The 26,424-nt window shown below is 42.9% G+C and overlaps 3 protein-coding genes across 3 annotated transcripts in view; 2 read left to right on the forward strand and 1 right to left on the reverse strand.

Annotated features, from left to right (window-relative positions):
* Positions 1–93: 93 nt before the first annotated feature.
* On the forward strand, positions 94–4,429 carry ilrun (inflammation and lipid regulator with UBA-like and NBR1-like domains). Its single transcript, XM_084479575.1, has 5 exons — positions 94–475; positions 1,380–1,534; positions 1,660–1,857; positions 1,971–2,296; positions 2,486–4,429. Exons 1-5 carry the CDS (start codon positions 318–320, stop codon positions 2,519–2,521), a joined length of 873 nt encoding a protein of 290 aa, XP_084335701.1. The 5' UTR covers positions 94–317; the 3' UTR covers positions 2,522–4,429.
* Positions 4,430–8,961: 4,532 nt separating this feature from the next.
* Positions 8,962–11,645, forward strand: LOC311359276 (SAM pointed domain-containing Ets transcription factor-like; the record flags this gene model as incomplete). Its single annotated transcript, XM_084479268.1, has 5 exons — positions 8,962–9,370; positions 10,071–10,268; positions 10,796–10,831; positions 11,000–11,134; positions 11,467–11,645. The coding sequence occupies 5 exons, from the start codon at positions 8,962–8,964 to the stop codon at positions 11,643–11,645; spliced, it is 957 nt and encodes a 318-aa protein (XP_084335394.1).
* Positions 11,646–12,232: 587 nt separating this feature from the next.
* LOC311359168 (protein kinase C and casein kinase substrate in neurons protein 1-like) overlaps positions 12,233–26,424 on the reverse strand; it is a 30,566-nt gene continuing 16,374 nt past the window's right edge. Inside the window, exons 4-11 of the mRNA XM_084479145.1 lie at positions 24,062–24,218; positions 23,362–23,597; positions 21,705–21,860; positions 19,369–19,544; positions 18,121–18,241; positions 17,569–17,675; positions 15,882–16,093; positions 12,233–15,066 (exon numbers count right to left, since the gene is read on the reverse strand). Coding sequence (XP_084335271.1) covers positions 14,957–15,066; positions 15,882–16,093; positions 17,569–17,675; positions 18,121–18,241; positions 19,369–19,544; positions 21,705–21,860; positions 23,362–23,597; positions 24,062–24,218 — 1,275 coding nt within the window. The 3' untranslated portion in view covers positions 12,233–14,956. The remainder of the gene's footprint in view (positions 15,067–15,881; positions 16,094–17,568; positions 17,676–18,120; positions 18,242–19,368; positions 19,545–21,704; positions 21,861–23,361; positions 23,598–24,061; positions 24,219–26,424) is intronic.

The following is a 26,424-nucleotide window of genomic DNA, read 5'->3' on the forward strand; positions in this document are numbered from 1 at the left end:
TATACATTGATAGTGTTGGATCCATCTAACCCTGACATGCTCCATCTTTCCCTTAGAGACTCCACACATTCATCATCCCCTTTCTATCCTTTTATATAGTCGTGTAAATTAATGATTACAAGAGGCAGGAAACAAAATCCAGATCAGCAGAGGGCGTATTTTCACTTTGGGGTCGTACTCTCATCCTGACGCATGCGCCTTTAGTACTACTTCATCCTGGAGCATGCGCATTTCCTGTGTTGTTGAGTTTGTTATGACAAGTCGAGGCCTCGGACTAAATTAGATAATAGCCCCGTCTCTGTCCTGGGAAATCCACGATGGAGGACATGGACCTGGACCTGGACCAGGACCTAATGCAAAAATTTAGTTGCATGGGTACTTCAGATAAAGACACTCTGATCTCGGAGTTTCAGAGACTGCTCGGGTTTCAGCTCAACCCGGCGGGATGCGCCTTCTTCTTGGACATGACCAACTGGTGAGTCCGGGGACTTCCTGGGCCTTCCCGGGTGTGTTGGCTGGCCGCTGAAACACTGCGAGCCACCGAGAAACTCCTCGTCCCCGTTTCACCGTTGAACGCAAGGAAGTGAAAGACCCAGTCATTTGAAGTTACACTTTAAAGCGTTGTCAGGATGGCTTAATCCGCGCTGAATGACAGCGTTAACCCGATACTCTGTTAGCAGATAGCGACGGGGGACTCCTCCTGGGTGGTGTGTGTTTTCGATGGTATCTTTTATTTGACGCCATTTAAAAACGACCACGGTGGTTGTCACTATTCTAGCTGCTTGCTAAAAGTTGGATAGTGCCTGGGTCAAGGCGTTCAATCGTTGATGTTGTCCAACCTTAGCTTGTTTTACTGCCTGGTCTCGTCTTTAAAAACGGACGCTAGCAGCTACCGTACCGTATGACGTAACCACACAGTTCACCAGGTAACCTCGTCTGGGGCTGATACGTGCATCTCATCATGTGAAAACACGGACAATATGTTGCTGTTAACGTACACACGGAACCTCTGTCGAGTGATCGAATAGTTGTACACATTTTCTGTATCGAAAGAGAAACTGGTAGTACCAGTAATCACGTGATGTGGCTGGTCGCGGAAGGGCCTTCAGCGGCTGCTTTATGGCCTGGGCCCAGTCCAGCCATTGCGAAAAGAATATATTGCGTATCGTCAACGACTGTAAACGTAATCGGAGGATCTGTGGTGCATGATTATAAAAACGTGTAGTTTATGTTTATGTAGTTTATAATTAAACAATATTTTATCCCACAAGTATGAGCAAACCATGCAAAACCAAATACATAGTTTTGAAATCATATTGTTTTCACTTACTCTTAATTGTTGCACATGTTAATAAACAAATTGGTCCCTTCCCTTTCAGGAATTTACAAGCTGCCATAGGGGCATACTACGACTTTGAGAGCCCCAACATAAACGCGCCATGTATGTCCTTGGTAGAAGATGTGACCATCGGCGAAGGGGAGTCTGTTCCACCAGATACACCATTCACAAAGACATGGAGAGTACAAAACACAGGTAGGTCAACGAAAAATATGCCATGATGTTCATGCTCCAGTTCCAGAAGGGTCTGCTGTAATACCGGCTCACCTTCATGCACTTTACTTGGAAGGAACAATCATTTTCTTCTTATGCTTCTACAGGTGCCGAGTCATGGCCTCCTGGAGTCTGCCTCAAGTACGTTGGAGGGGATCAGTTTGGCCACGTCAACATGGTAATGGTGCGGTCCCTAGAACCCCAGGAAATGTTTGACGTTAGTGTGCAGATGCACAGCCCTGTTGCTCCTGCAATGTACCAGGGCCAGTGGAGGATGTGTACGGCAACCGGACTCTTCTTTGGGGGTAAGATCCATCAAATCCCATTGGTGAACAAATGTTTCTGATTATCTATGTACCTGCATGTGTGGCTGTTATCCATTTGCACATCCCATGACGCCGGTTGTCTCTGTCCCCAGACGTAATATGGGTCATCTTGAGTGTGGAGGTCGGGGGCCTGCTGGGCGTCACGCAGCAGCTGTCCTCTTTCCAAACGGAGTTCAACACGCACCCCAACCGCAGCCTAGAGGGAGACTACAACCCCTTCGCCTCGCCGCAGAAAACCAGATACCCCGGCAGCACAGACAGCGGTCTCCACGACGACAGTAGTCTGAAGGACACAGGGGAGCACTGGGAGGCCACTCCCAATCCTCTGCAGCAAGATCAAAATGGACTGTCACACAATTCAGTGAATATAGCAGCCAACAGTCTCCAAAGCAATCTATCAGTAGTGACTTACAACCAGGTAGGTCGCCCTGGCATAGCTTGTCACCATGCATGGACTGATGCATCAAAGAAACACTCAAACAGACGAAAATAATCTCCTTCTGTATGTTCAGGGATGAGAAGTAGCAGATTGCACACTTTGAAATACTGAAGTCTGGATGAGTGTGACTCTTTTAGGTGAACTGTCTTGCTCTGTTTCTCTCTGCAGGGCATACAGGGACCCTACCCGTTTGGGCACTCATAAATCCCCCGGTCGAGAGCTACTACACCTCTGGAGTCGAACGCACCAAGGCTTTATCCGTAGCCGGTGGGGAGCCTGGAGCTTCACAACAAACACTTTATGCAAAGTCTCCACTTCAGCCAGTGTAGCCCCAGCGTCCCACTTCAGCTACGCTGTGAGGATCCAGAGGTCACCGCTCCTGATATACAGCTCAACCAACACCCTCATATCCACTGTATGCATGAGTGAATGCTAAGTTAAAACAAGAGTGCTATTGAGAGTCTTGGTGAGAGATGCTGTTTTGAAATCTTTTTATTTTTTTGTTGTGATCAGAGTGCAGAAAAGACTTTTGGATATCTGGCCAGAGTGTGCGCATGAGTGTATGTGTGCTGTACCAGTGTGTGTGTTGTTTGTGTGTGTGTGTGTGTGTGTGTGTGGGTGTGGGTGTGCAACATGAAAGAGACTTTGGAGGAAAAGCCATTTAAATTTGCCAACTGATTCTTTGGTTTCTGCTCTGACGTAAAACCTACTGGCTGTAATTCTGAGATGATTTAGCCAAACAAAATCTGTGAGCTTTCATGGCCTCATTTTGTCGACGATACCATCCGTTTTACTGTTGTTTACTTTGTATATCAATTTCTTGTGTACACCATTTTTTTATTTTTAAGATCTAGACAATTTGCTTAGTACGGGTTATTTCTATCGAATGTACCTTTTTAAAATACTTTCATTGCTCTATTCTTTACTTATAACCTTTAACGTGATGAAATGCAATTTAAAGATGCTCCACTAGGGAGAGCAAGATAGCAACATTTTAGTCCAACTGAACTCCCCAAAACAAGGGATTTCCTCAACACCCAAGATATTGTAATGTTTTCAAGTATGTTCAAAAAGCAACTATAACAAAATAATTTTATGTGTCTGGGGTGACATTTTTAAGCCCGTTATCAGGCAATAAATGTGAAGCAGCTTTGCCTAAGCTGAAACTGAGACAAAAGCTTTGATGAGCATTCTTTTGCCTGATCTAACATATTATAACTGAGCCTGAATAGGTTAGTATTGAATACTTTAACGCATCAACCAGAATATAAAGAGTTTGTCAAGGGTGACTCCACCTTCATCACATTCACATGCATTCTGTTACACCACATAATCTGGGGAAATGGCAGCTTTAAATATTTCTTTCAATTGAAGCAGAATGTATTCAGTGAATGTTGAATAGGCTGAATTGTTTGTAAACATCAACGACCCAAAGAGTATATTGATAAATTGCCTTCAATTCCTTTTTTTTTTTACTCTAATTTTGTCCCTCAGTAAACTTTTCCAAGGGTGTTCCATAAATTGTAGGTTGAGAATATCAGTTAGCATTCTCTTCTAGACTACACATTTTACCTTATTATTCTTTGTGCTTTAATTGCACTAACTGTCAGATCTATGCACTGAGTTATGTGGGGGCCCCTTTTGCCAAATAGGCCCCATTGTGGCATGTTGTTGTTCCAGTAGGCCTACACATGGATCCTGGGGGCTTTATGCAGCCGCTAAGTTATAATTGATTGACAATTGAAATAAACCCTCTTTCCCAGAGAGCCTAATTTCATTTGGTTGCAGGCTGATTTTGCCCCAGGAGAAAAGTGATCTTAAATCTTCAATACCACAGACGCCTCGTCGTTAGGAGTGCTTACGGTTGCTTTGCACAGAATAAATGTGTAGTTCCTGGGTGTAAGGGTGAACCGTATTCATAAAAACATGGGATTGTAAGGACAATGCTAAATTCTACATCTTAAAAGGGGATCTCTCACTGGTGTTCAATGGTCAGATAGCGTAAGAATCAGTTGGCATGAGTTGGACTGAAACTGGCCACACATATGTGCTTTTTTTTCTCTCCTTGTGTGTTGGATGACAGTTTGTAAAATTAAATTATAACTAAAATGGTTTTGTGTCTGATGTGATATGTTTCCTCCTACAAATCAAATTGTTTGGCTTGTGACAACCAACTAAGATTTTCTATTGACATTTAAATTGGAGTCATGCATCATTTTCCAAAGATGCACAGTTTCTGTTTAAATATATAGGCATATTCATATTATGACAAAAAAGTAAAGTGCTATATGAAGAGCCCATCACGGTTTCACCAATGTAGCTCATCCCATAATCCCTAAAGGCCTACCCTTATGTGCCCCGATTTACACATAAACACCAGTCTTTGCCAGCAATGCTGGACAAGTGCAAAACAGAAATGCATCTACACAAATGTTTGACAGACTAAAATGTAGGGCTAGCTTTATTTTTATTTGCTTCAGATTGATCTCATCTCCTTCAAATTGTGAATTTAGACTAATGTTAGCTCTGATACACCAGTGTGGAGCATTGTCTCAAGAAGGGCCCATATGATCAGAGCTCTAGTCTCTGGATCATTAAAACAGTATTACACTAAAATTTACACATATAAGGGCTTGATGGTATATTTTAATCTGGGTCAGGGGTAATGTGCCCCAAATGAGTGATTGTAATATACAATGACAAAACATTTAAACATTTATTAAGTATAAGCCTACAAAATAAAGGACTACAAGTTTCAATGTAATTATCAGCCATTTCAGTTGAAGTTCTAAGATTGTAGCTTTCAGATTGCATATAGCCTGGAGGCTACTGGTCACCTGCTCTGTGGCCCCCAGCCCCCCATGTATTGCTTTGGCAGTTGTCTGCATAACCATACAGCCTCAGGGAGGGGCATTATAAGGCACTTTCTGTCTTTCCCTCATTCCTGCTTGCATGCTCCTTTTGTGTTGTTAAGTTATTTTACTCAACAATAGATTTCATTCTATTTTTTTTTTTTTTGTATTGCTTTTCATAATTTGCATGTTGGCCTAGGTATATATTTTTAAGTACTTTTTTTCCAAGATGTGTTAAAAGGTGGATTAGACATGCTCAGCAGCATTTCAACACTCCTGGGTAAACAGAGCTGTTTAGGCTAACCAAACATTTGCACACCTTTTATCCCACAGACTCCTCCCTTTCTCCTACTTTCAATATATGTCTCTACAAGGAGTACAGTTTGTGACGCTGTTCAGATTAGCCCCAAAGTCTGCTAATAATGCAGCTATAAATACTCTTGTGCATTGTTTGGGAGTGCATTCTTTTTAGATTGATTATAATATATAATGGCATGGTTATAATGGCAACTATTGACCTAAAAAGAATAATATAGCTCTAAATAGGAAGTGGATATGTAGATGTACATACATATTTACTAAATCATACAGTATATGTCTACAGTGATTTGTTCAATTTGATGACACGTGGAGGTAGTCAAAGATTTTCCTCCCATTTGAAACTCACCAGATTCAAATGTATGATTTCTGTCCCTAGATATTCCCTTTAATGTATGTTATTAATATTATTAATCTAATCATCGGTTTCCAGTGAGCTAATAACCCAGGCCGTTTGTTGTTAACACATCGGATTGTTTAACACTTACAACGACATCATCCACTACTAGTCCTTGTTATACATCCACTGACACCTTGTTTCTCTCAGGTATTAATAACAGTGTCAGAAGTATTCCATTGTAATAGTCCTACAAGCACAGCCAAAGGAAGCGAATATCCCAGCATCTCCTGAGGCCGAGAATTACATCTCCTTTGTTTAGCAAGGAACCTTCAGTAGGAACCTTCAGTAGGAACCCTTAGTACAAACATGGCCCCATGCCAGCATAAAGTAGGCATTTAAAAACCTACTAACTAGGACACACCCTTTTGTTCAGCATTGATACGTCGCTGTGGCATTTTGGTCCCAAAAGAGTCTCTCACTTTCTCTCAAAGAGAGACAGAGTGAATGAGTGAAACCGGAGCCAGCTTCAAATGCAAGCACAGGACGATGATGAAGGGCTGTGCTTCCAGTTGTTTTTGACCATCTCTTCGGCGCAGGACGATCCCGTGGCAGGCATAACCTTCTCACATCTGGGCCTATCCTCCACCACCTGTCTCCCCTGGAGGAGGACAGAGGACTGCTGGTGAGGAACTCCTTCCCTGAGAGGGACCTGGTGGTTGTGGTGGTGGAGAATACTCTGAGCTACCTCCACTGCACATCCTACGCACCCTGACTACTCAAACAGGTTGGCCCAATACTTTTTTATGTTATCAAAAAATTAGTTAATTTTAACCTTGTATTCTCCTTATTCTGTGATTTGCTAAAAAAAAAAAAAAGAAGTGTAGTCCTACCTACAGTACATCTGTGTTGTATTTTCAAATTACATAATAATCTATTATCTATCTATTAATATATTATATTTTAACACTTTATGGTAACACTGTTATTACTGTTAAGTGCACCATCCGATAATAAAGGTTATTTAGGTAAGTCATTTTTTAGTGCTTAATATTAGATATTTTTGCACTATTTGTAGAAAGAAAATGCTCACAGAAATGCCAACACTTTAGCAGAGTTCATGAAAAGAACAATTGTTTCCTTAAGATATGCATCAGAATGAAGAAAGTTTGTTTTCGATATCTTGCTTCCTTCATATTTGTCATAACTTTAACACGCATGCAGACACATAAACACATACGCATGTGCACATGTACACACAACAAACACACACACACACACTCACACCCAAAATAGGCGTGTAGAATAAAGATTAAATTAAAAGGTGTGATATCAATGTCTGCTTTTGTCCGGTGAGAAGAGGAATGCAGTGAGCAACAATTGCCCAACAGTTTTAGAATCCCATATCAGTTTTGAAAAAAAAACTAAAAATGACTCATTTTTATGTGTACACATTTAAAACAAAGCATGCAATCGATTAACACGCTATCACTCTCTCTCGCTCTTTTGCTCTTACACACACACACACACACACACACACACACACACACACACACACACACACACACACACACACACACACACACACACACACACACACACACACACACACACACACACACACACACACACACCGTGTCATCCTCTATGCCAGTTAGCCTAAGGTGAAAGACAGCCAGAAGAGCAGGTTTTCAGAGTTTTTACAGTTCATGCCTGCAGGAAATATAGACAAAATGTTGAAAGGGAGTTTTATTAGCTTTTGTTTTTCAGATGTACTATTTGAAAGATAAAAGAAATATAGAGGAATAGTTATGGATTGGTTTTTCTAGAATTTTGAATCTCTTTATAATCTACATATATTCAAATACACCTAACCGTCTATGCAACAATCATAATAAACATTTCAGGAAATCTAGGAGGCAATTCCAAATACAGAAAGCTACAGGCTATAAATAGATGAATAGCCTCAATTTAAAAAAATATATATATTTTTTTTTATGTGATGGTTTTCAGGTTTGATAACTGTCACTTAGTTTTCTTCTGTTTGTATCAGTCCATGATTGAATGTTATGATGCTTGTGCCGACCACCTAGGGGTAACAGCATCCTCAAACAACATAAAATATTTTGCTATTACATCAGCTTGCAATAACTTAAATACACCCAAAAAGGAAATTTAAAGGTTAAAACATTTAATAATTTGGCAAAACAACACACCTGAAACTAAACCAAGGAAAATAGAAAACTTTGTGCAGGCTGATCCGTTGTCATTAGCATTGAACTAGGGCTGCCAACTGCCACCTACCCAAGCAATACATTTAACAACAAACAACCATTAACCAATTAACCAATTAAGTCTCACAGAGACAAACGCAAGAGAAACCAGTACAGGGATGGGAGAGGAGGGAGGGATGAACAGAAAAGGTTACAACAAAAGAAGAACAAACAAAACAAAACACAAAAAGACATACACTGGTACTAACACTGCAAAATAACATTGAATTTCATAACTGTACACACAAAATCATTCTTCTAGGCTTGACATTTGTTTTGCTGTCATTGTCGGAAAGTGCTTCATCATTGTTTGCGTGTTTCATTGTAATTGCTGCATGTTCCTGGTCATTCAGCTTTGTTGACCACGTTACCACGGCGATACAGTATCACTCAGTGAGCGGTCTACTCACTCACACCAGGAAAGTGACAGCTCCCCACCCTTTCCATGAAATTCTGGTTCATATCCAGCCATAGTGTCAAAGCCAATTGTGGCTACACTTTCTTGGGACAATCGGATAGATATACAGCAATCCCTTGAATTCGAATCGTATCAGCAATATTTGTACAAATACAAAGTCCAGGCAAACAAGCTGTATGCTTACCAAAGTGCAATTCTATTAGTGAAACTAAATTGACCTATTCACTTCCAAGTACCTTCCCACTGAACAAGCACCATTATTCAAATGTAAAGTTTATTTACCTGCTGCTCTTTACCTAAATATATAGATTGGTTGTGCCAGAGACCATGGCACACTGTCAGGCTCCACAGATACAAGACTGCTGTTGAACTCACTGCATACACCTTGCAAACATTGCCCTTATCTTCCTGTTCTTCCTCTCTGCCAGAGCCACAGACACCCCAGTATGAGGAGCGCAGGGTGTGACCAGATCGGGAACACCCCGCAATTCCCCAACCTAACCCCCCACCCCAACACCCCCCATCACCCCGAGAGGACCTGGCAAGACCCGGGGGACGTCAAACCGCCCCGCAGTCTGCTGGGACTACCGGAGCTGGGCTGTTCGGACATCTTCCAGTCCTGCGGTGAGGCGATGGACGCCTTCTGTCTTCAGAAGGCCCCTCCCGACGGCCTGAGCCCCGCAGAGGCCCTGGAGGAGGTGGTCCACAGCAGCAGCAGCAGCAGCAGCAGCAGCTCCCCCTCGCTGCTGGACGGCCAGGCAGAGGAGTGCTCCCTGGAGCAGGTGCAGACGATGGTGGTGGGAGAGGTGCTGAAGGACATCGACACGGCCTGCAAGCTGCTCAACATCGAAGCAGGTGAGGAGGGTTGTCGCGGTCAGCTGTGGGCTTGTGTGTGAACAGACGTATACAGACAGCACAATGCAAAGTATTGTTGTTGTCTGTAGAACTGCCTGAAGGGCAGACGACCACTGTCATTTATGGAGGATCACATTTTTCGGATTGCCACATGTTATAACACACGATTTACCAGAAGAAAAGTTATTGAGGTATCTGCACGGATACAACTGTACGTTTTAGACAATCGGTGTGTGAGTTTGATGACATGATATACACTTTGCCCTAAAATAACAATTCCATTTAAAGATTGAATACAAATTATTTATTATCTACCTGTAGTCGAAGATGTTTAATTCTTCCACAAAGATGTTTACCATATGACTATAATTTGTACATGAAAGTAGTGATGAATGGAATAGAGCTTGAGGGGAGAAGGACTTTAGTGTTATTAAACTGTATTAGCATACCGCTGTTTCATTCAATTCAGCTCAACCGTGCTTGTCAAGAGCAGTTAGTGGTCGACTGCCAGAAGAAGCCGGAAATCAAACAAGCCACTCCTATTAATTATATTTTAAATATAAGTTGAAAGCTAAATTAGATAACTCACGCAAAACCTTTTCTGCCACAAAAACCTTTTCTCGCAAAACCTGCTCTGCCACAGGTTCTAACTTTGAGGGAGAATCTCCTCCATTAACCTCTGTATTGTTTGTGTGTGAAGATCCACTGGACTGGAGCTGTGTGCACGTGCAGAAGTGGCTGCTGTGGACGGAGCACATCTACAGGCTGCCCCAGGTGTGTAAGATGTTCCAGGAGCTGACGGGGAAGGACCTGTGCTCCATGAGCGAGGAGGACTTCAGGCAGCGCTCGCTGCAGTGTGGGGACATGCTGTACGCTCACCTGGACATCTGGAAATCAGGTAGGATGCGCATTGGGGGCTTCAGTCACATCAAGTTTAGCAAAGTTAGAATGGGAGACTTAAAGCTGCTGTAGGTAAGAGTGGAGAGTCGTGGAGAGTCGTGGAGAGCAGAGGAGAGCAAGATTTTGAAACAGAACGATCAAAAAAAGCATCCCCTCCATCCCTTTGATCCCAACTTTTCTCGATGCGGTGGTCTTACACCTGTGATTGACTGGCAAGTTGGTTCCCCCAAACCAATCAGCAAAGAGAGGCCCACTTGATGAACCTTGAATTATTGTTGAACTTTTCTTATTTGGCTCATACAGAGGCAGGCACAGTCATATCGAAACACAGTGCATTTCACTTATTGATAGCTGACTGAGGGCGATGACATTTCCAACCAATTGACCATAAATTATAGCTATTCAATCTTATCTTCAGCACCTTTAAATGGCATTGAAACAATTATGATTGTTATAATTCTCAACATTAGTATTTAAATGTGATGGTTTGATACTGATCACAAACTCTGTCCTGGTTCTCTGTAGCTTCTGGTATGAAGGAGAGGGGAGAATGCAAATCCAGTAAGTAGAAAGAAACCTTTTCCTGGGGCAAAGTCTAACTGCTAGGCTTTGTATTATAGCCGTGATGAATTGCAAATTGAACTGATAAAAGTGTGCGATAAAACCCCCCCACATGCATTCAAACAATAATGAAAGACATGTCCCTTATCTGGACGCCTTTAATTGCAGGCGTTGATAACGCGTGGTCAGAAGTGGTCTCTCACTACCCCAGCCAGCCTATCCACCTGTGGCAGTTCCTCAGGGAGCTGCTGCTCAAGCCCAACAACTACAGCTTCTGCATCCGCTGGATCAACAAGGAGAAAGGTCAGTGGCTATAGAAGAGCTGTTGGTCAACTGAAAGGCTTTTCATTTGAAGGAATTATAAAAATATATATTCTCAAACCCTACATTGTAACACTATGATGTAAATTGACAGCACATTTCCAACAGTAATCTACTGTATTTAGGCTTTACAGTAATATTACTGTAAATGAACAGTACCTTACTGGCAAAACTCAAAACTGCTGCCAGTACTTTACTGTTATTTTACAGTGAAAAGTTTTACAGTGTAACCCTTAGTAGCCCTAAGTAGTATAGAAAAAGGCCCAGGCTCTATAGGCATAACCTGAACCCTTGTTGCTTCCTTGCCCCCACAGGGATATTTAAGATCGAGGACTCTGCTCACGTGGCCAGGTTATGGGGCATCAGGAAGAACCGGCCAGCCATGAACTATGACAAGCTGAGTCGATCCATACGCCAGTACTACAAGAAGGGCATTATCCGCAAGCCGGAGGTGTCCCGGAGGCTGGTGTACCAGTTTGTGAACCCTGTATGACAGTGTGTGTCCACCAGAGCCTCAGAGAAGGAAAACAGGAAAGGACAAAAGAAAATAACTCTTTCTTATTTTTCGATTGTAAAGACTGCCTACTAGAAAGATATGCACTCCTGCCTGTTTTGTTATGATTTTTTCAATCAGAATAATGGGATGTTATTCCAAGTGACTTGGATTTTTACTGTCTTGTACTACTCCCACTGATGAAGGGCACTTGGTTTTGATGTTGTTGTTTCTCTCCCCTTTACCTTGTGTAACCTTGTGTTACCTTGTGTAACCTTGTGTTGAGGGGAGGGAGATGTGACTTACTGTGTTTTCAAGCTCTACTCCAAAGAAGGTAGGTATTTTGTAGATAGCCGTGCCTTACATGATTCTTTTGGCTTTATATTTGGTCATTGTCCAAAAAAAATAAAGCAGTTCTCAGTTCTCATGAGTATTCAATCACAGGGATGTGATGTATGATACAATGCAAATGAGATCTCATCCTCTGGGAATATATCTAAGGAAATGAAAGAAGCACACGGACACCATTGCATTTTTCAACAAACCTGTTTTCTCCTCTTAAACCAATATCGCAATATCCACAACCATAACAACAAATTTGATTCAGGTTTTCACTAATAATATTATCACTGATCATTATCATCTTTATGCATATTTGATAAATGGATTTTGTGTTACATTAAGATGAACAGGCACTACACCAGTTAGGAGATAAAAGTACATCACTAACTATGAACATACATCTTCTTCTACTCTGCTAATATAGGGTCTTTACAACATGGACTGTTGCCACTCCCCTTTGTGTGCATAAGGAAGATAATCAACATAAAAAAGCATTTACATATACACCTTTTTTACTGCCTCAACATAGTTAGGTTTCATTTTCAACTCAACACAGTTGTACAGTTACAATAGAATATAATCTTTAAATTACATCATCATATACAAATCTGACGGCGTGAGGGTGACGTCACGCCCTTATATGGTACATTGACAATTCCATCGTGATGAAATTCATACAATATGGTACTTATTATTTCATGTTTTTCCATTGTTATTTTTAATGAAACACTTTTACATGTATAACACTACATTTTGCCTGTATACTCAATCGCATTTTTTTTTCTTCTTTTTATATTTCTAGAACATGTACACAACTCATACACACTGGATGATAAAGATGACATTTTTTTATACCAAAAAAATGATCAACCGGTTAGTGTTGATAATAAATTAGTATTTGTGTATATATTTGTGTGTGTGTGTGTGTGTGTGTGTATATGTGTGTTTGTATGTGCATATGTGTGTGCATGTGTGTGTGTGGGCGTGTGTTTTAAGAAGATAGAGGAGAGGTTAGTGACAGGAGTTGTTTTTGCTAGGCTGGACAGCTACTCTAAGACACAGCTTGTGAACAGTCGAGGTGTTGCTCCCACTCAGATCCCCACTCTGCACACACGGCTTCCACACCTCAGCACTGTTGAGTCCAGTGAAGAACGACCACTAAAGGGGCAACTACATACAGAGGATCTCTCTCTCACGCTCACTCTCTCTTTCCTGGGAGGTTTCCTTGCCACTGGTGTTGCCATATCTGCTGAAGAACACAATTTAATCGAATGCCTATTTGTTATCAAGTTATCGATGGAATCACATCGAGTTCTGCGTGTTGTAAATATTCAGGCCATAACGTGTTGCACATGTATAGGATACATGGGAGACGGGGGGGGGGGGGTGGACTGGCCTAGTGTTTGTCTACACTGTGTGATGTGGGGGTTATTGCGGTGTGGTGAGTAAGTGAGAGCTGATTGGGCTCCTGTCGTTCTTTGGCTCAGCGGGGACACGGGCCAGCACATCACTATATATCTTTTTTTTGTTTAAATGACAAACGGAGGACCACACGGAGTACGACCTGTCCTCTATGCAGCCCACACACTAGTACATTCATGTTGACTGGAGACCCATCTTGGGCTGACCATGGGTACGGAGCGTCGACCACGCAGCGCCCTCTGCAAAGAGGCGAGCTCCTGACATAAGCGTCGCCGAGGCGGACCGTAGTGTCCTAAGCTGTGGCATCACCCCCGCTCTGTTGTGTCAATGACTTGATCCGACTTGATAATGAAAGAAAATAACAGAAGAACAACCAAAACAAAAGAACAATAATCATCATCATCATCATCATCATCATCATCATCAACATAGACTGAACAATGAGGAGGCGTGGTGTTGTTCAAGGATAGCAGCAATGGAACCAATCCAAGCGAGACAGAGGAGGAGGAGGAGGAGGAGGAGGAGAAAGAGGAAAAAGAGGAGGAGGAGGAACTGAGATCTTCACCGGCTGAACCCTGAATAAAAACTTCTGTCAGGACGACAGAATCGTTCTCGATATGGAGGTGGAGGGATGATCAGGATGATGACGATACAGTCAGAAGAAATTATATGGAAGGAACAAATGTCTGTGATGACATTTGAAGACGTTAAAACGATGAAACAAAATAAATGAGGAAACGCGACTGGCCTCTTTTTGAAGCGTTGTGAAGCTTGGTCGGATATGTCCAGAAGCACATGCCGCAAAGGAGAAACGGACGTTTCTTTGCATTTCTTTGCGTTTTTCAAAAACAGTTGTTGCATCAAGTTGTGGCCTAAACGTGGCCTTGGGTTACGGGGAATGCGTGTTGCATAGCGCATGCTGCTATGCAAACTAGCATTGAAACAGGTAAAACACAGAGCACTGCACACACTGGAAAAGAGGGGATCGGACCAAATCACAAAAAGGATACAATTTGTGTTACTTTTTAACAACACATAGCATTCCCAATGTAAGAATGATGACACACGCACGGCATTGAAATGCAACAGAGAAATGGCATCATACTGTATATATATACACAATGCAGGTCGACAAGCTTGTCTTTGTATAATAGGTATAATCTAATATATTGTCCTCCCAATTTGACAAGAAAACCACAATGCAAGCATGTTCAGATTTTGCTCCATTATATCGAATACAGCTACATAAAGCAAAATGTATCCCTGCAATGGCTTCCTGTTATGCTTGGAGTGTGTATAATATACTGCTATAACCGCCGGCGCTCTTATCTCCTAAATGTTTATGTTCACCCACCCCGAATGCTTGATAAAATATATTATACCGATATATCGTCTTTTTAGGTTACTAAGTTTTTATTTCGGCAAGACTGCTTGGCTCATCAGTCGGACAAGGGATGTGTTGCTCTTAAGTCTCTGGCTATGTGCGGTGCAATTGGACGCGACAGTTCAAGCTGCCTCCAATGGCAGGTCCCCGTCCAGTTATGTGTCTAGATAGGCTCGACGTAATTGGCTGGGTAGAGTCCTTCCTTGCCAGTATCCAGGCGACCTCTACACCAGCCTTGGTCATCTTCGTCTTCGGTCTTTGTCAGCTCATCCCCTGTGAAGTGAATGAATCACTTTTATTAAGCAAGCTTGACACATGGCTGATGATCATCCTCATGGGTTATTGTGAAGGATCCCTGAATCAAATGTGACATTTTGCTTTTCTTTTTAGGGAGCAGCTTGTCGTCCAATTACAAATGGCGTCACAGAGCTGGTGTTACCCGCTTTATACCGCGCTTGCTAAAGAGCAAGGGCTGCTAGCGCTAATTGCTTTAAAATTGCTGTAATTTGGGTTTCACACAGCCATTATTGACTAAACACTGCTATCTGCAAGGGGGGATAGAGGGGCCTGAAAATACAAGGCCCAGAGTACCGCTGATCTGCAGCCACCTGCAGAACAAACATTCTGTGAGTGAGGTCACGTCCACATGGCACGGCTGAAGTGGCCCAAATCAGTTATTCTTTGGCCCCATTTGACACATTACTGACTTTTGTCAGAGGAGAATCCAACACAAATCGGTTCTCTGAGCCTCGACTTCCAAGTTAAGACAACAGATTGGATCTGAGCAGAGAAATCTGAATATAACTATTGATGCCGACAATGTGAAAAAAGGCTTTGAGCAACAAAAAATTATCATTTGGTTACTAACATTGCTTTGTTAGGAGCAAAGCAAATGTAACGTGAATGTAGTGTGCTGTATTTTTTCGCCCGCTTCTTACCAGACTCGTTATTTTGGACGTGAAAATTGTAAAACATTATTGTGTGTCTGTCCAGGGTGACGGTGTGCTTTGGCCTTTAGTGAGCGACATCAGGGCAAAGGCGGCCCTGTTGTTCTCTACTGGGGGCTTCTCAGGCGGTTAAGGGAGTACCTGCTTTGAAGGTAAGCTCATCCTGCTCCTGTCCTTCGTAGTCATACAGGGCGCGGACGCGGACCCCTGTGGCCTGCTGCGGTTTCCCCACGCTAGTGTCGTCTTCAAAGGAGTTTCCGTTGCCGCCATTTTCGTTGCCAGAATTCCCGGCCGGTTGCTCGTCATCCGACCACTCGGTGGAGTAGGCCTGGTTCTTCTCGTAGCTGCTCACGCTGCAATGGCAGAGAACGTTCCAGAGTCAGATGTGATGGTAAGCGGAGTTATGTTTAAGTGAACCACAACCACAACATGATTACATCTGCACTATGAAACGTTTTCAATGCAGCCATTACTTTTCATCTCATCATTTTTCTCCACAGAGCAAATCAATTTACAGAGAGAAAGAAATCCCTGGGTTGATGGAGTTGTGGGTGGAAGGGTGTAATTAAGCAATGAGCCACCAGAGGCCGTGGTTTTACTGATTTTAGAATGACTTGTGGTCTACTTTAAGAAATGGTAACTGAAAAGGCTACTATAGACTTCCTAATAAACATAGCATAAAATTGGATAGTCATTGAAAACATTGACAAATTATAATTCTTCCATAGTATAGTTGCTCAAGATGGAAAAATCGTTGCCAAGTAACACAGGCTAGCATACAGGCTAACACGGCTTTGGGCTGATTGTTAATATTTATCCGTAAACAATAAATCAAAATTAACAACTAAATCAGATAATTATTTTTATTGAGGACTTTGATTGATTTGCTTGGCGGCACATTAAAACAAAAAAATGGGTGGTCCCAGATGTGTTGATTGTGTATGAGATTATATTAGACCTGCTTTGAGGCAATCCGAATCAAGGGCCATAACAATCTGTTTTGTAATTACATTTAAACATTAGACCCTTTTCATAGAACCCTAATAATGTTTTTATTCAATTCATTTATTATATTACATACTACAGACTGTAGTTAATGTGAGCCTAAAATTGATACACACTCTTTTCTTGAGTACTAGCAGTGATTATAGTAGCCTGGAAATCCAGACCCACATCTAGAAAGCTGTAGGGTCTGGCAACGAGTAATGAAAATGGCCCAACTCGAGGGGCGGCACCAAGCATGCATTTGAAAATATCACTGCACGCAATTGGATAACACTACGACCAATCAGAAGAATACAAGGGGTGACGTATCCAGACCAGTGGAACTAACCAATAGATAAGACTTGCCTTATCCGATCTGTAAAACAGCAACGCTTTTGGCCCACCTATATGAGATACACTGATGTGATTGATTAATGTGCTGTGAGAGGGGCATCGGGGAGGGATTATATCGCTCGTTCCCAGAGTGACTTGCTGAGCAAATTCAAATTGTGCTCTCACGAGAACTCTGGATTTCCAGGGTATGATTATAGCCTAACTATCCAGATTCTAAGTAACTGGAGGAAAAAACTTAGATCATAAACCCTTGAATATACTATAACGACTCAATGTAATTGGTTTAAATGTACATGTCATATCTAGACAAACAGCAGCTCCCAAAGCAGATGTGGCGGCTATGTTACGACTATATACGTCTATGCTTCTGTGAACCGGGGCTATTGATAAATTTCCAGTGGAACACGATTACGTTTTTCTTCTCATCCCAGAACGAACTGAGGATTTAGGAGGATGCTGAGGCCGTGGTCAGCCGTATGTTCAGACCTACCTGCTGCGGTCGCCGGGCGGAGCCACGTGGTCGGTGCTGGGAGTGGGCGGAGCTCCGTCCGGCTTCTTCTTCTTAGGAGGAGCGCTCGCCGCATCGGGGTTGTACTCCTACAGTGCAGAACACAATAATCCATACAAGAACCTTGGATAATACATAACCTGGCCCCAGCCGTCTCTCCTGGACTCACTAAAACCAATGTTTGTCAAAACTAGCCTGTTTTTATGGACCAAATCTGAATCTCTCATCTTCTGAGAAAGTTTGTGGACAAAGAAAGTGTGACTCACATATACTTCACAATATGTCTTACAGTAACACAAAGCCCTAAGTGCTACTACTATTGTTTACGTTCCTGGGAAGCATGCTAATACTAAATGCGTTTTAGGCAGAATCCGTCATTTTGAGAAATTACATATTGGTGACGGATGTTTCAGTGAAGCCAGGAGAGATGATTACGATGGTTTGATCCGGTTTGGCCGGTTTGGCCTCTAAAGATGACTTAGTTCACCCTCTGCTGAATAGTATGTACACAGTGACATAGTGGGTGGAATGTACCTCAAACGCTGGCCAATTCATATGCATCTCAGGGCCGTGGTTGTTACTGAACCACTTGAGGTCCTCCTGGGTGTTGGCCCCCAGGATGGTACGCTCCAGTTCCCTGTACACTGTGGCATAGCTGAGAGAGAGAGAGAGGGAGAGAGAGAGAGAGAGAGAGAGAGAGAGAGAGAGAGAGAGAGAGAGAGAGAGAGAGAGAGAGAGGGAGAGGTCAGACAACATGAATGGGATAAAAGTTTGCTCAAAAAATACCCTTGTGATACAATATGTGCCGTATGCAAGGAATAAACAGATTGTTATTGTTACTTCACACATATTAAGTCATTAAACATAAATGTGTGTATTAAACAAGAGCCCAGTGGCATATGGATCTGGGGATCTGGGAGAATTATGAATAAATATAAGTGAACTCTTTTACTCTTTCTTTTAGCTGCTGGCAACAAAGGAAAATGTAATAAACAACTTCTTTCAACTAGATTCCAAATATTTGTCTGACTGAATATTTCAGCATAATGGCTACATAATATATAATTTGTATTTAAACCGTCAAAGGCTGTTAAACGTTTTTACATATGCCATGAAACGTTTTCAGCCTCAAAATGATTTGGCACTAATGTCATTGGCTGTTTGATCAATTAATTAATCTTTACATTTAAATGGTTTAGTGATAATTGTGTCAAAATTATTTAATTGAATATGGAATGTAATACAAATAATGTATTAAAATGAATTAATAATTCAGCTTGTGTGATGTGACTATTAAGCCAAATATTAGTGCAAATTGACGACATTATCCACCGGAAGTTATTATTATTTAATCTCAAAGAAATTTCAACTACCAACAGCAACAGGGGATGAATAACTGGTTCATAACCAGTTATTCATCCTCCATGAATAACTGGTTAGAAGGATAGACAGTGTGAAGAGCATAATGTAGAGAGATATGTAGATGTCATATGTTCCAGTCATATTTCACGGTACATGCATGTCTGTACTGAATGGAACAAACGCACATAATAACACTCACAAAACACTCGGCTGTGCATCAACCTACACATAAACACCTCTTTGTAAGGAAGGGCCTTGAGGATGTTTTTGTAAGCTTCGAGTTAACGTCATATTGTTTTAGCTTTGCTTTACATTCTGCTCTGGCCCTGCGCAGCACAAACCAAACATAGTGAAGTAAAGTGAGTGTAAGCTTGAGTGTGAGGGGTGACAGCAAAGACCACCCGCATTAACGTGAGCCACCTTTGGTTCTCAGTGAGGTTGAGGTGGCGCTTGATGTCCAGCAGGGCCTCCTTGAGGAAGGTCAGCCTCTTGACCTCGTGCTGCTGGCACTGGTCGAACACCATCTCCATGCTCTCCATGTACTGCGGGGTGCACTTGGACAGCTCGTCCAGAGACTTCTCGTACTTCTCCTTTGCCTGCGACGGGACACCCAGGGGAGAGGGAGAGAGGGAGAGGAGGAAGGAAGGTCAAGCGGGGTGGTAGAGCCTGTTATCACAGCGACAGTCTCACAGGGGCCTCACTGGGGCCAGTAACACAACGTCCCCAAAACATAAAACCCTGTGAAGGCAAGGGAGGTCTTCCTGAAACCAAGACTAACAGGGAAGATCCACTGAGGAGGAACACATGGGAGAGATCCCTCCTAGGGGTTCCTGAGTGCAGTAACAGTTCTTGAGGGCCATGGTTTTGATTTGGCAGACATGGATGACAAGTGAAAGCAAAAGCAATGAGCCAACGTTGTGGAACTTAGGGCAAAAGCAAAAATATCAGGATTAAAGGTAACCCTAACATAAAATGTAAAGATATAAGTGTAAACACGACATAGAAAGTAAGACAGAAAGAGAGTAGGAGGCCCTCTCTGGTTTCTAGTTGCTAACAGAATGTAGAGAACAGAATGTAGAGGCCAAGCTCTGAATTAAAGTTAGACAGAGCAAAGATTGATGGCCAGTGCCATTGGCAATTTACAATGTGCAAATTGAAAAAAACAATAACTTAAAAATGTCTTAACGCAAATCAATTATTGATACATTGCCCACTCTTGCAAACAGCTAGTTCCAAGTTTGGAAATAGCCCTGTTCGGAAATAGCTGTGAAAAAACAATTGTCACAGCCAACTATAAGTCAAACAAGTCTGTCTGGCAAGAGGGAATTGAACTCTGGGAAACATGGGTGTTTATTCTTGTATCTTTGTATCGCTCTCTTTCAGGACTTCAATAGACCTTCACAGTACATTGAAATTAATTTGTTTTAGTATTAAATATGGTATTACACAATGTTAAAGACCTTGATTCAACCAAAAATACATTTCCGAAAATATTTCAATAAAATTCAATAAATTAAATAAATAAAAAGTTATATTGAGGATGAGAATGAAATGTGCTCAAGTATCTCCCCCTTGATAAAGACCTAAAGGAGAGCATATGAAGATGACTAATATACAGACAGTAAGGTCAATCTACAAGGCTACTATTATACACTATTATTTACTATTATATACACAGAGGATTAAAGGCAGCACACAAAATCTAACCATCCATAAGTTACATATGGCCATACTGTACTGTCTGTGTGTGTGTTTGTGTGCAAAGGTCTGTGTGCATGCGTGCGTTTGTGCGTGTTTGAATGCGCGTGTGTGTGAGTGTGTGTAAGCACCTTACTCTCTCTGGCCTAGTATAATCTACTCTCCTCATTACCAAATCTCTATGAATAGAGGGAAAGATAATCTCCTCTGGGCCGAGGTAAACTGACAAGCGTCCACAGGTACTCTCCCGTTGACTGGGACTTCTACACATTCTGCCCGGGCCAAATGCAAGGCCTCTCGGACAAGAGACTATAGTGGAGGCTTCTGCAAGCATGCTCAAGGGGGAATCCAGAAAATATACATAGAAAGTGTTGTCCCCTTTCTTTCATTCAGAAGAACCAAACCACAATGACCGCATTGTGGTATTTTTCTGATGGCTAGTTTGATGTATCATGTTAACATTTCAACCATGTAATTATTTTAATTAATAGTAATTATATTTCTGTGGGTGGACCACTGCAGCCGGGCTCCATAATGACATCTATCTAAGTTATTTATTTCAGTTTGTGTGCACATCTAGCCGTGGTACAGGAGAGTAATGAATGTTGTAATGCCTATTGTTGAAATAATGACATTTCCCGACTGATTGAAAATGCAGAACCTCCTATGCAGGATGTTATGCGTGAATATGTTTTAGGAACAACAGGCCGAAACTATACTTAACGCTGACATATATAGGGAGGGAATATGCAACCTCATCACAACAAGGAGTAGCAATCACAACGACAATGCCAGTAAAGCACCTACTATGTATCACGTATAAAGCAGGCCAAAGTCATCTGCCATATTCGGCAGCTTATATGTAAACTGACCCAAAATTGTATAGACATTTAATCAGTCTAATGTGATGCTGGAAAAAGCTTGTACCAAAAATTAAATAAAAGGATACAAATACAAAGATAAAGATATGATTCATTTCCAAGTCAAACAAAACCCACCGCTCTCCTTCCATTGAACTTAAAAAACAAAACATAACGACAACACAAAATGTGAGTCACCTTCTGCGTGTCGTGTTTGCACTTGTCCGTCTTCTCGTGGAGTTTCTTCTGCTGGTCCTGTGTGACCGAGGCCTCCGTCTTGCCGTTGGCCTCCCTGGTGGCGGCCATCTTCTCCTCCTTGCACGCCAAGTGGTAGGTCTTCTTAGCCGCCTCCATCTGTGGGCCACGGAGAGACACGTGGTCAGGACCCCCGCTGCTCAGAGTCTCCCCACACACGTGGGCTCCTGGTCCCCCGCGCCCGTACTACGTCTAGCACAACAACACAACCACGTTTACTACGGCCATGACGCTGAGACGTCACCAACTGTTCCGGAGCATTTGGAATAGAACGAAACCAAAACAGATTGACCGACTGACGTGGGGAAGGGGATTAGGATGAATAGTATGATCAGAATACGTAAACAAACGCGTTGATAATAAAAGAATCAATAAGGGCACTTGAAGAAAGAGTTGGGTCAGAGAAATGGAAATGAGAACAAAGAAAAAGTATAGCGCAAATGAACAGCTCTAACGCTGTTACTACTACGATAGCAACAACACACTTCCTGTTAGTGAGTGAACGTACACATGGAAGAAGAAACAGAACCACAGTGTGTATCAGACAGGGTTGTGTCCAGGGAGAGCTGTGCATGAATTCTAAAGCACTTTCCATATCCTGCAGCAGCAGGCCTGTGGCTGTTCAACTCGCTGATGGCCTAAATTGCCCTCTGAATAAACGAAGTACTCAGTAAAGTAGGTTACCTCAACTGACACAGAGAAACTCAAGCTGGGTTTCAGAAGAAAATCCACAGGCTTAGACTATTGCATATTATTTAACCCTTTATATACGTATATAGTCCTTCATGGAGGAGATCGGTTGTAATGTTTTGACAGATCATAACCGATTGAAAGCCAGATCCTCATAATGTATGGCAATGGTTCCCAGCCCTTTTTTAGCTCATGACCCCATTATTTTGGATCACGTGTGACCCCAACGTCTTGCTAGCCAAAGTTCTTACAATTGTGACATCCATTTTAACACATCCAATCACCCCTTTACTGTATTTTAATTAATAAAAATGTATCCACAAATATTGATTGTTTATAGGTCATAATATGAAGATGAACTAGCCACTGATATCCTAACCAAACAGGGAAGAATTGTTTTTGCTTTGTAGTTCGACAATAAAATCGAAATTTTCACATAGACTAACAGAATAGTGGCAGGTATTTTGCTTCAAACCACTGTGAGCAACCTGTAGGCAGTTAGCAGAAATACATGTTAAACACTTCCATTATGGTCTCACATAAACTCAGCCAGCACTGGTAAACTAATCTTTCTTCCCACATCCTTTCCAGAGAACCACGTCCTTAGACAAGTATCGGTTAAAGTTTAACAAACATTATTACAGTGGCCACTTAGAAATATATTTGTTAAGATCATCTTCTGAAACCTCCATCTTTCCACCACAAATTAGTTTCCCTTTCGGAAGATTACTATGTTAAACAAACTGGAACCACTGCGTCCCTCTGCCCCTCACGCTCTGATTTCCCTACGGCCCTGTACGGTTTCCCACCAGCAGTTCGGCGATAGCACAGTCATACCCCTGTATGTTCGACCACTCTCCCTCCCCGGTGCTCCAGAGACAGACAGCGTGGCCCCGGCGGGCCCCCTCACCTCTTTGAGCTTCTTGGCCCAGGGCTTCTGGGCCTTCTTGAAGCCCTCGTCGGCCTCCTTGGCCTCCTTGAAGCCACCGATCATCTGCTTGTGGTAGGCCTCCTTCTGCCAGTTCTTCACCTTCTCCACGTCCTCGTTCACCAGGCCGTTCTTCACCTCCTGGTGCAGCTCGCTCACCTTCTCCGCCTCCGTCATCACTGCCAGCCAGGCGCGCTCCACCGAGCCGTACTGCGGGCCTGGTGGGGGTTCGGACGACAAGAACCACAACCACGGAGAGAGACTGAGCGAGCAGAGTCAGAGATATTAAGAGAGCAGGTGGAGAGAGGAGAGGGCCGATGCTGGAGGATCAACATATAACCCTCCTGTTATCCAGCGTTAAGGAGCTAGGAGGCAGGGCGCAGCATAGTCTAGCAGTGGCTATGGTGTTTGATCCATAACCAAAAGGTTCGGACCTCATGTCTTCAGTCTACCTGTTGGCGTACCCGAGTTCTTACCCATACATGCTCATTAATGTTACATTCATTTTCTATTTACTGAATGTAAAGAGATGCTTTCAATAAAAGCATCTGCTAAATTAATATCGATGCAAGGAACAATTTTGGGGGACAAAAAAAAAGCTTAAGACAGCAAATGTGAGTTTTCTAATGTGATTTGTGTTTGCTGCGATGAAGCCTTTCATGGAGCCCGTGGTGGAGCGGACCTTTCTCTATGAGCTGCCTCCATCTCTTGGACCAGCCGGTCAGCTGGTCACCGTAAGCCTTCTCTATCTTGGCCCGCTCCTGCAGGCATCCCATCAGATCGTTGCAGAGCCGGTGGCCGTCGTCGAATCTCTTGACAGCGCGTTTGTAGTTCCCTACCTGAGAACAGACGGAGCAGAGGAGGCAGGACTGAGCGGAGCGGAGAGACGGCACCAGACGCGTTCGCCTCAGAATAGTGCCCTCGTTTCTCCATGGCCGATATATAAATATAGAACTACAATCATTATATTCGGTTTATTTGTGATTATTGTCATTGTTATTATTCGTATGTTATTCTTATAAGATAGTATGACTATTATGACTGACTATTATAAATATTGTGATAAGACAATATAATTTTTGCTATTATTAGTATAACTTAATTTCCGGTTTTCGTAATCAAGACAAAAAAGAAAAAAAAAAGAAAAAAAAAAAAGGCAAGCAACAGACGCTGCACCATAGCTCCGCCCCCTCCTGCCTGCAGGGGGCGTGAGCTCATGGCGCACGATGAGGAGAGACGGGTGGTAAGAAGAAGGAGGGGGAGGAGGAGGGGGCCGTGCCTTTGCATGTGTAGTTATGCAATGAGCGAGGCTTTCCGGACGTGTGTGTGTGTGTGTGTGTGAGTGTGTGTGTGTGTGTGTGTTGTCACAAACAGCGAAGGCTTAAATCCCCTTGACTTTTGTAATGCGAGCAGGCAGATTCCCGGGGAGAGAGCAGCGAATGTATGACTGGACTGAATAGCAACAAACTATTTCTATACAGGCTCGTAACACAGCTCACAGACACGCCATTCACTGCACAGATCCACTGCGAGCTAATGTGCCCGTTTGCACTGCAACCTGCGGTGCATATGTGGACGCAAGGTTGCAGTGGAGCTGTGCACGTGAGATTGCAGTGCACGCTGTGAACGCTTGCAGTTTGCAGGCTGCAGGTTAACGATGAACTGAAATGGATTTGAGGCAGAGCTGCAGGGGTGATGGCTGTGTGTGTGTGTGTGTGTGTGTGTGTGTGTGTGTGTTGCATGTTTATGTTATGTGATGTAACGTAATAATACATTATAGACAGCGCCACGTTGGGCTGGGGGAGACAGTGTGTGTGTGTGTGTGTGTGTGCGTGTGTGTACACGTTGCATGTGTGACGGGCTGGGGGGAGACAGTGTGTGTGTGTGTGTGTGTGTGTATGTGCACGCTTTAGCTCCGGCTCCCTTTGGAGCAAGCTGCCAGCTATACTGACAACACAACACAGGTGGCTCATGTGCACACCTGAGAAGATAACACACACACACACACACACACACAAAGGATATTTGCTTAAAGGGTACCTTAACAAGGAAGGGTTTCTAAACATTAGGAGAATTAATGTTCGGATAGACTATTCATTCACAGCTGTGTTGGTTACACAGTGGCTGTTTTCTTTTTGAAAATGTGAATGTTTACCACACTCATGTGAGGAATCTCCACATTTTTGAAAGCCAACTTCTCCTCCAGGACACAGAGTGTCCGAGTCTGGATGATCGGCAGCCAGGTGCCGGCTGTGAAAGACGGCCTCACAGAGAGCCCCCCAGACTGAGGGTCTTTGTCTCTGTCCTCTCTGGTCCTCCAAGCAGCCAGACAAAGACCACTCTGTGGTCATGGAATTCATTTACAATAACTGTGGGGGTTTGTTCCCGAGAGTAAAAAGAGAGAGAGAGACGGAGGGAAGGGGAGGGAGGGAGGGAGGGAGGGAGCAAGGGAGGGAGGCAGGGAGGGGGGTGCACATTCAAACCCTGACCAACACAAATCACAAACACCACAATCACATCTCACCCATGAGTTGAGTGATCAACACATAGATACTTATTAAATGATACAGTCATTAAATGCTGTATGCATTGTCTAAGGAAAATTATTTTGAGTGCTGCTCATTGACTGCCTCATCGTCTTAATGTATAATAGTCATAAGGGATCTGTTTGGCAAGCAGCTTTACAGCTCATTACAACCTCCTGTCTTGTCCCTCATTTAGCAGGGAAGAAGGCCGTGTTGGAAGAAACAGAGAAAGTGAGACACAATCAATACAGAGAGAGAGAGAGAGAGAGAGCGAGAGCGAGAGCGAGAGAGAGAGAGAGAGAGAGACAGACAGAGACAGAGACAGAGAGAGAGAGAGACAGAGACAGGGACAGAGACAGACACAGAGAGAGAGAGGGAGATGTCAGACAACATGAATGGGATAAAAGTTTGCTCAAAAAATATCATCGTGATACAATATGAGAGAGAGAGAGAAAGAGAGAGAGAGAGAGAGGGAGAGAGAGCGAGAGAGAGAGAGAGAGTGAGAGAGAGACACCCACAC

This window comes from Micromesistius poutassou (genome assembly GCF_964030765.1).
Source record: "Micromesistius poutassou genome assembly, chromosome: 15".
Classification (NCBI taxonomy): domain Eukaryota; kingdom Metazoa; phylum Chordata; class Actinopteri; order Gadiformes; family Gadidae; genus Micromesistius; species Micromesistius poutassou.

Coding starts and splice junctions, on each gene's coding strand:
- ilrun (XM_084479575.1), top strand. CDS start 318: ATGGAGGACATGGACCTGGACCTGGACCAGGACCTAATGCAAAAATTT. Junction 476..1,379: donor TTCTTGGACATGACCAACTG/GTGAGTCCGGGG, acceptor CTTCCCTTTCAG/GAATTTACAAGCTGCCATAG. Junction 2,297..2,485: donor CAGTAGTGACTTACAACCAG/GTAGGTCGCCCT, acceptor TTCTCTCTGCAG/GGCATACAGGGACCCTACCC.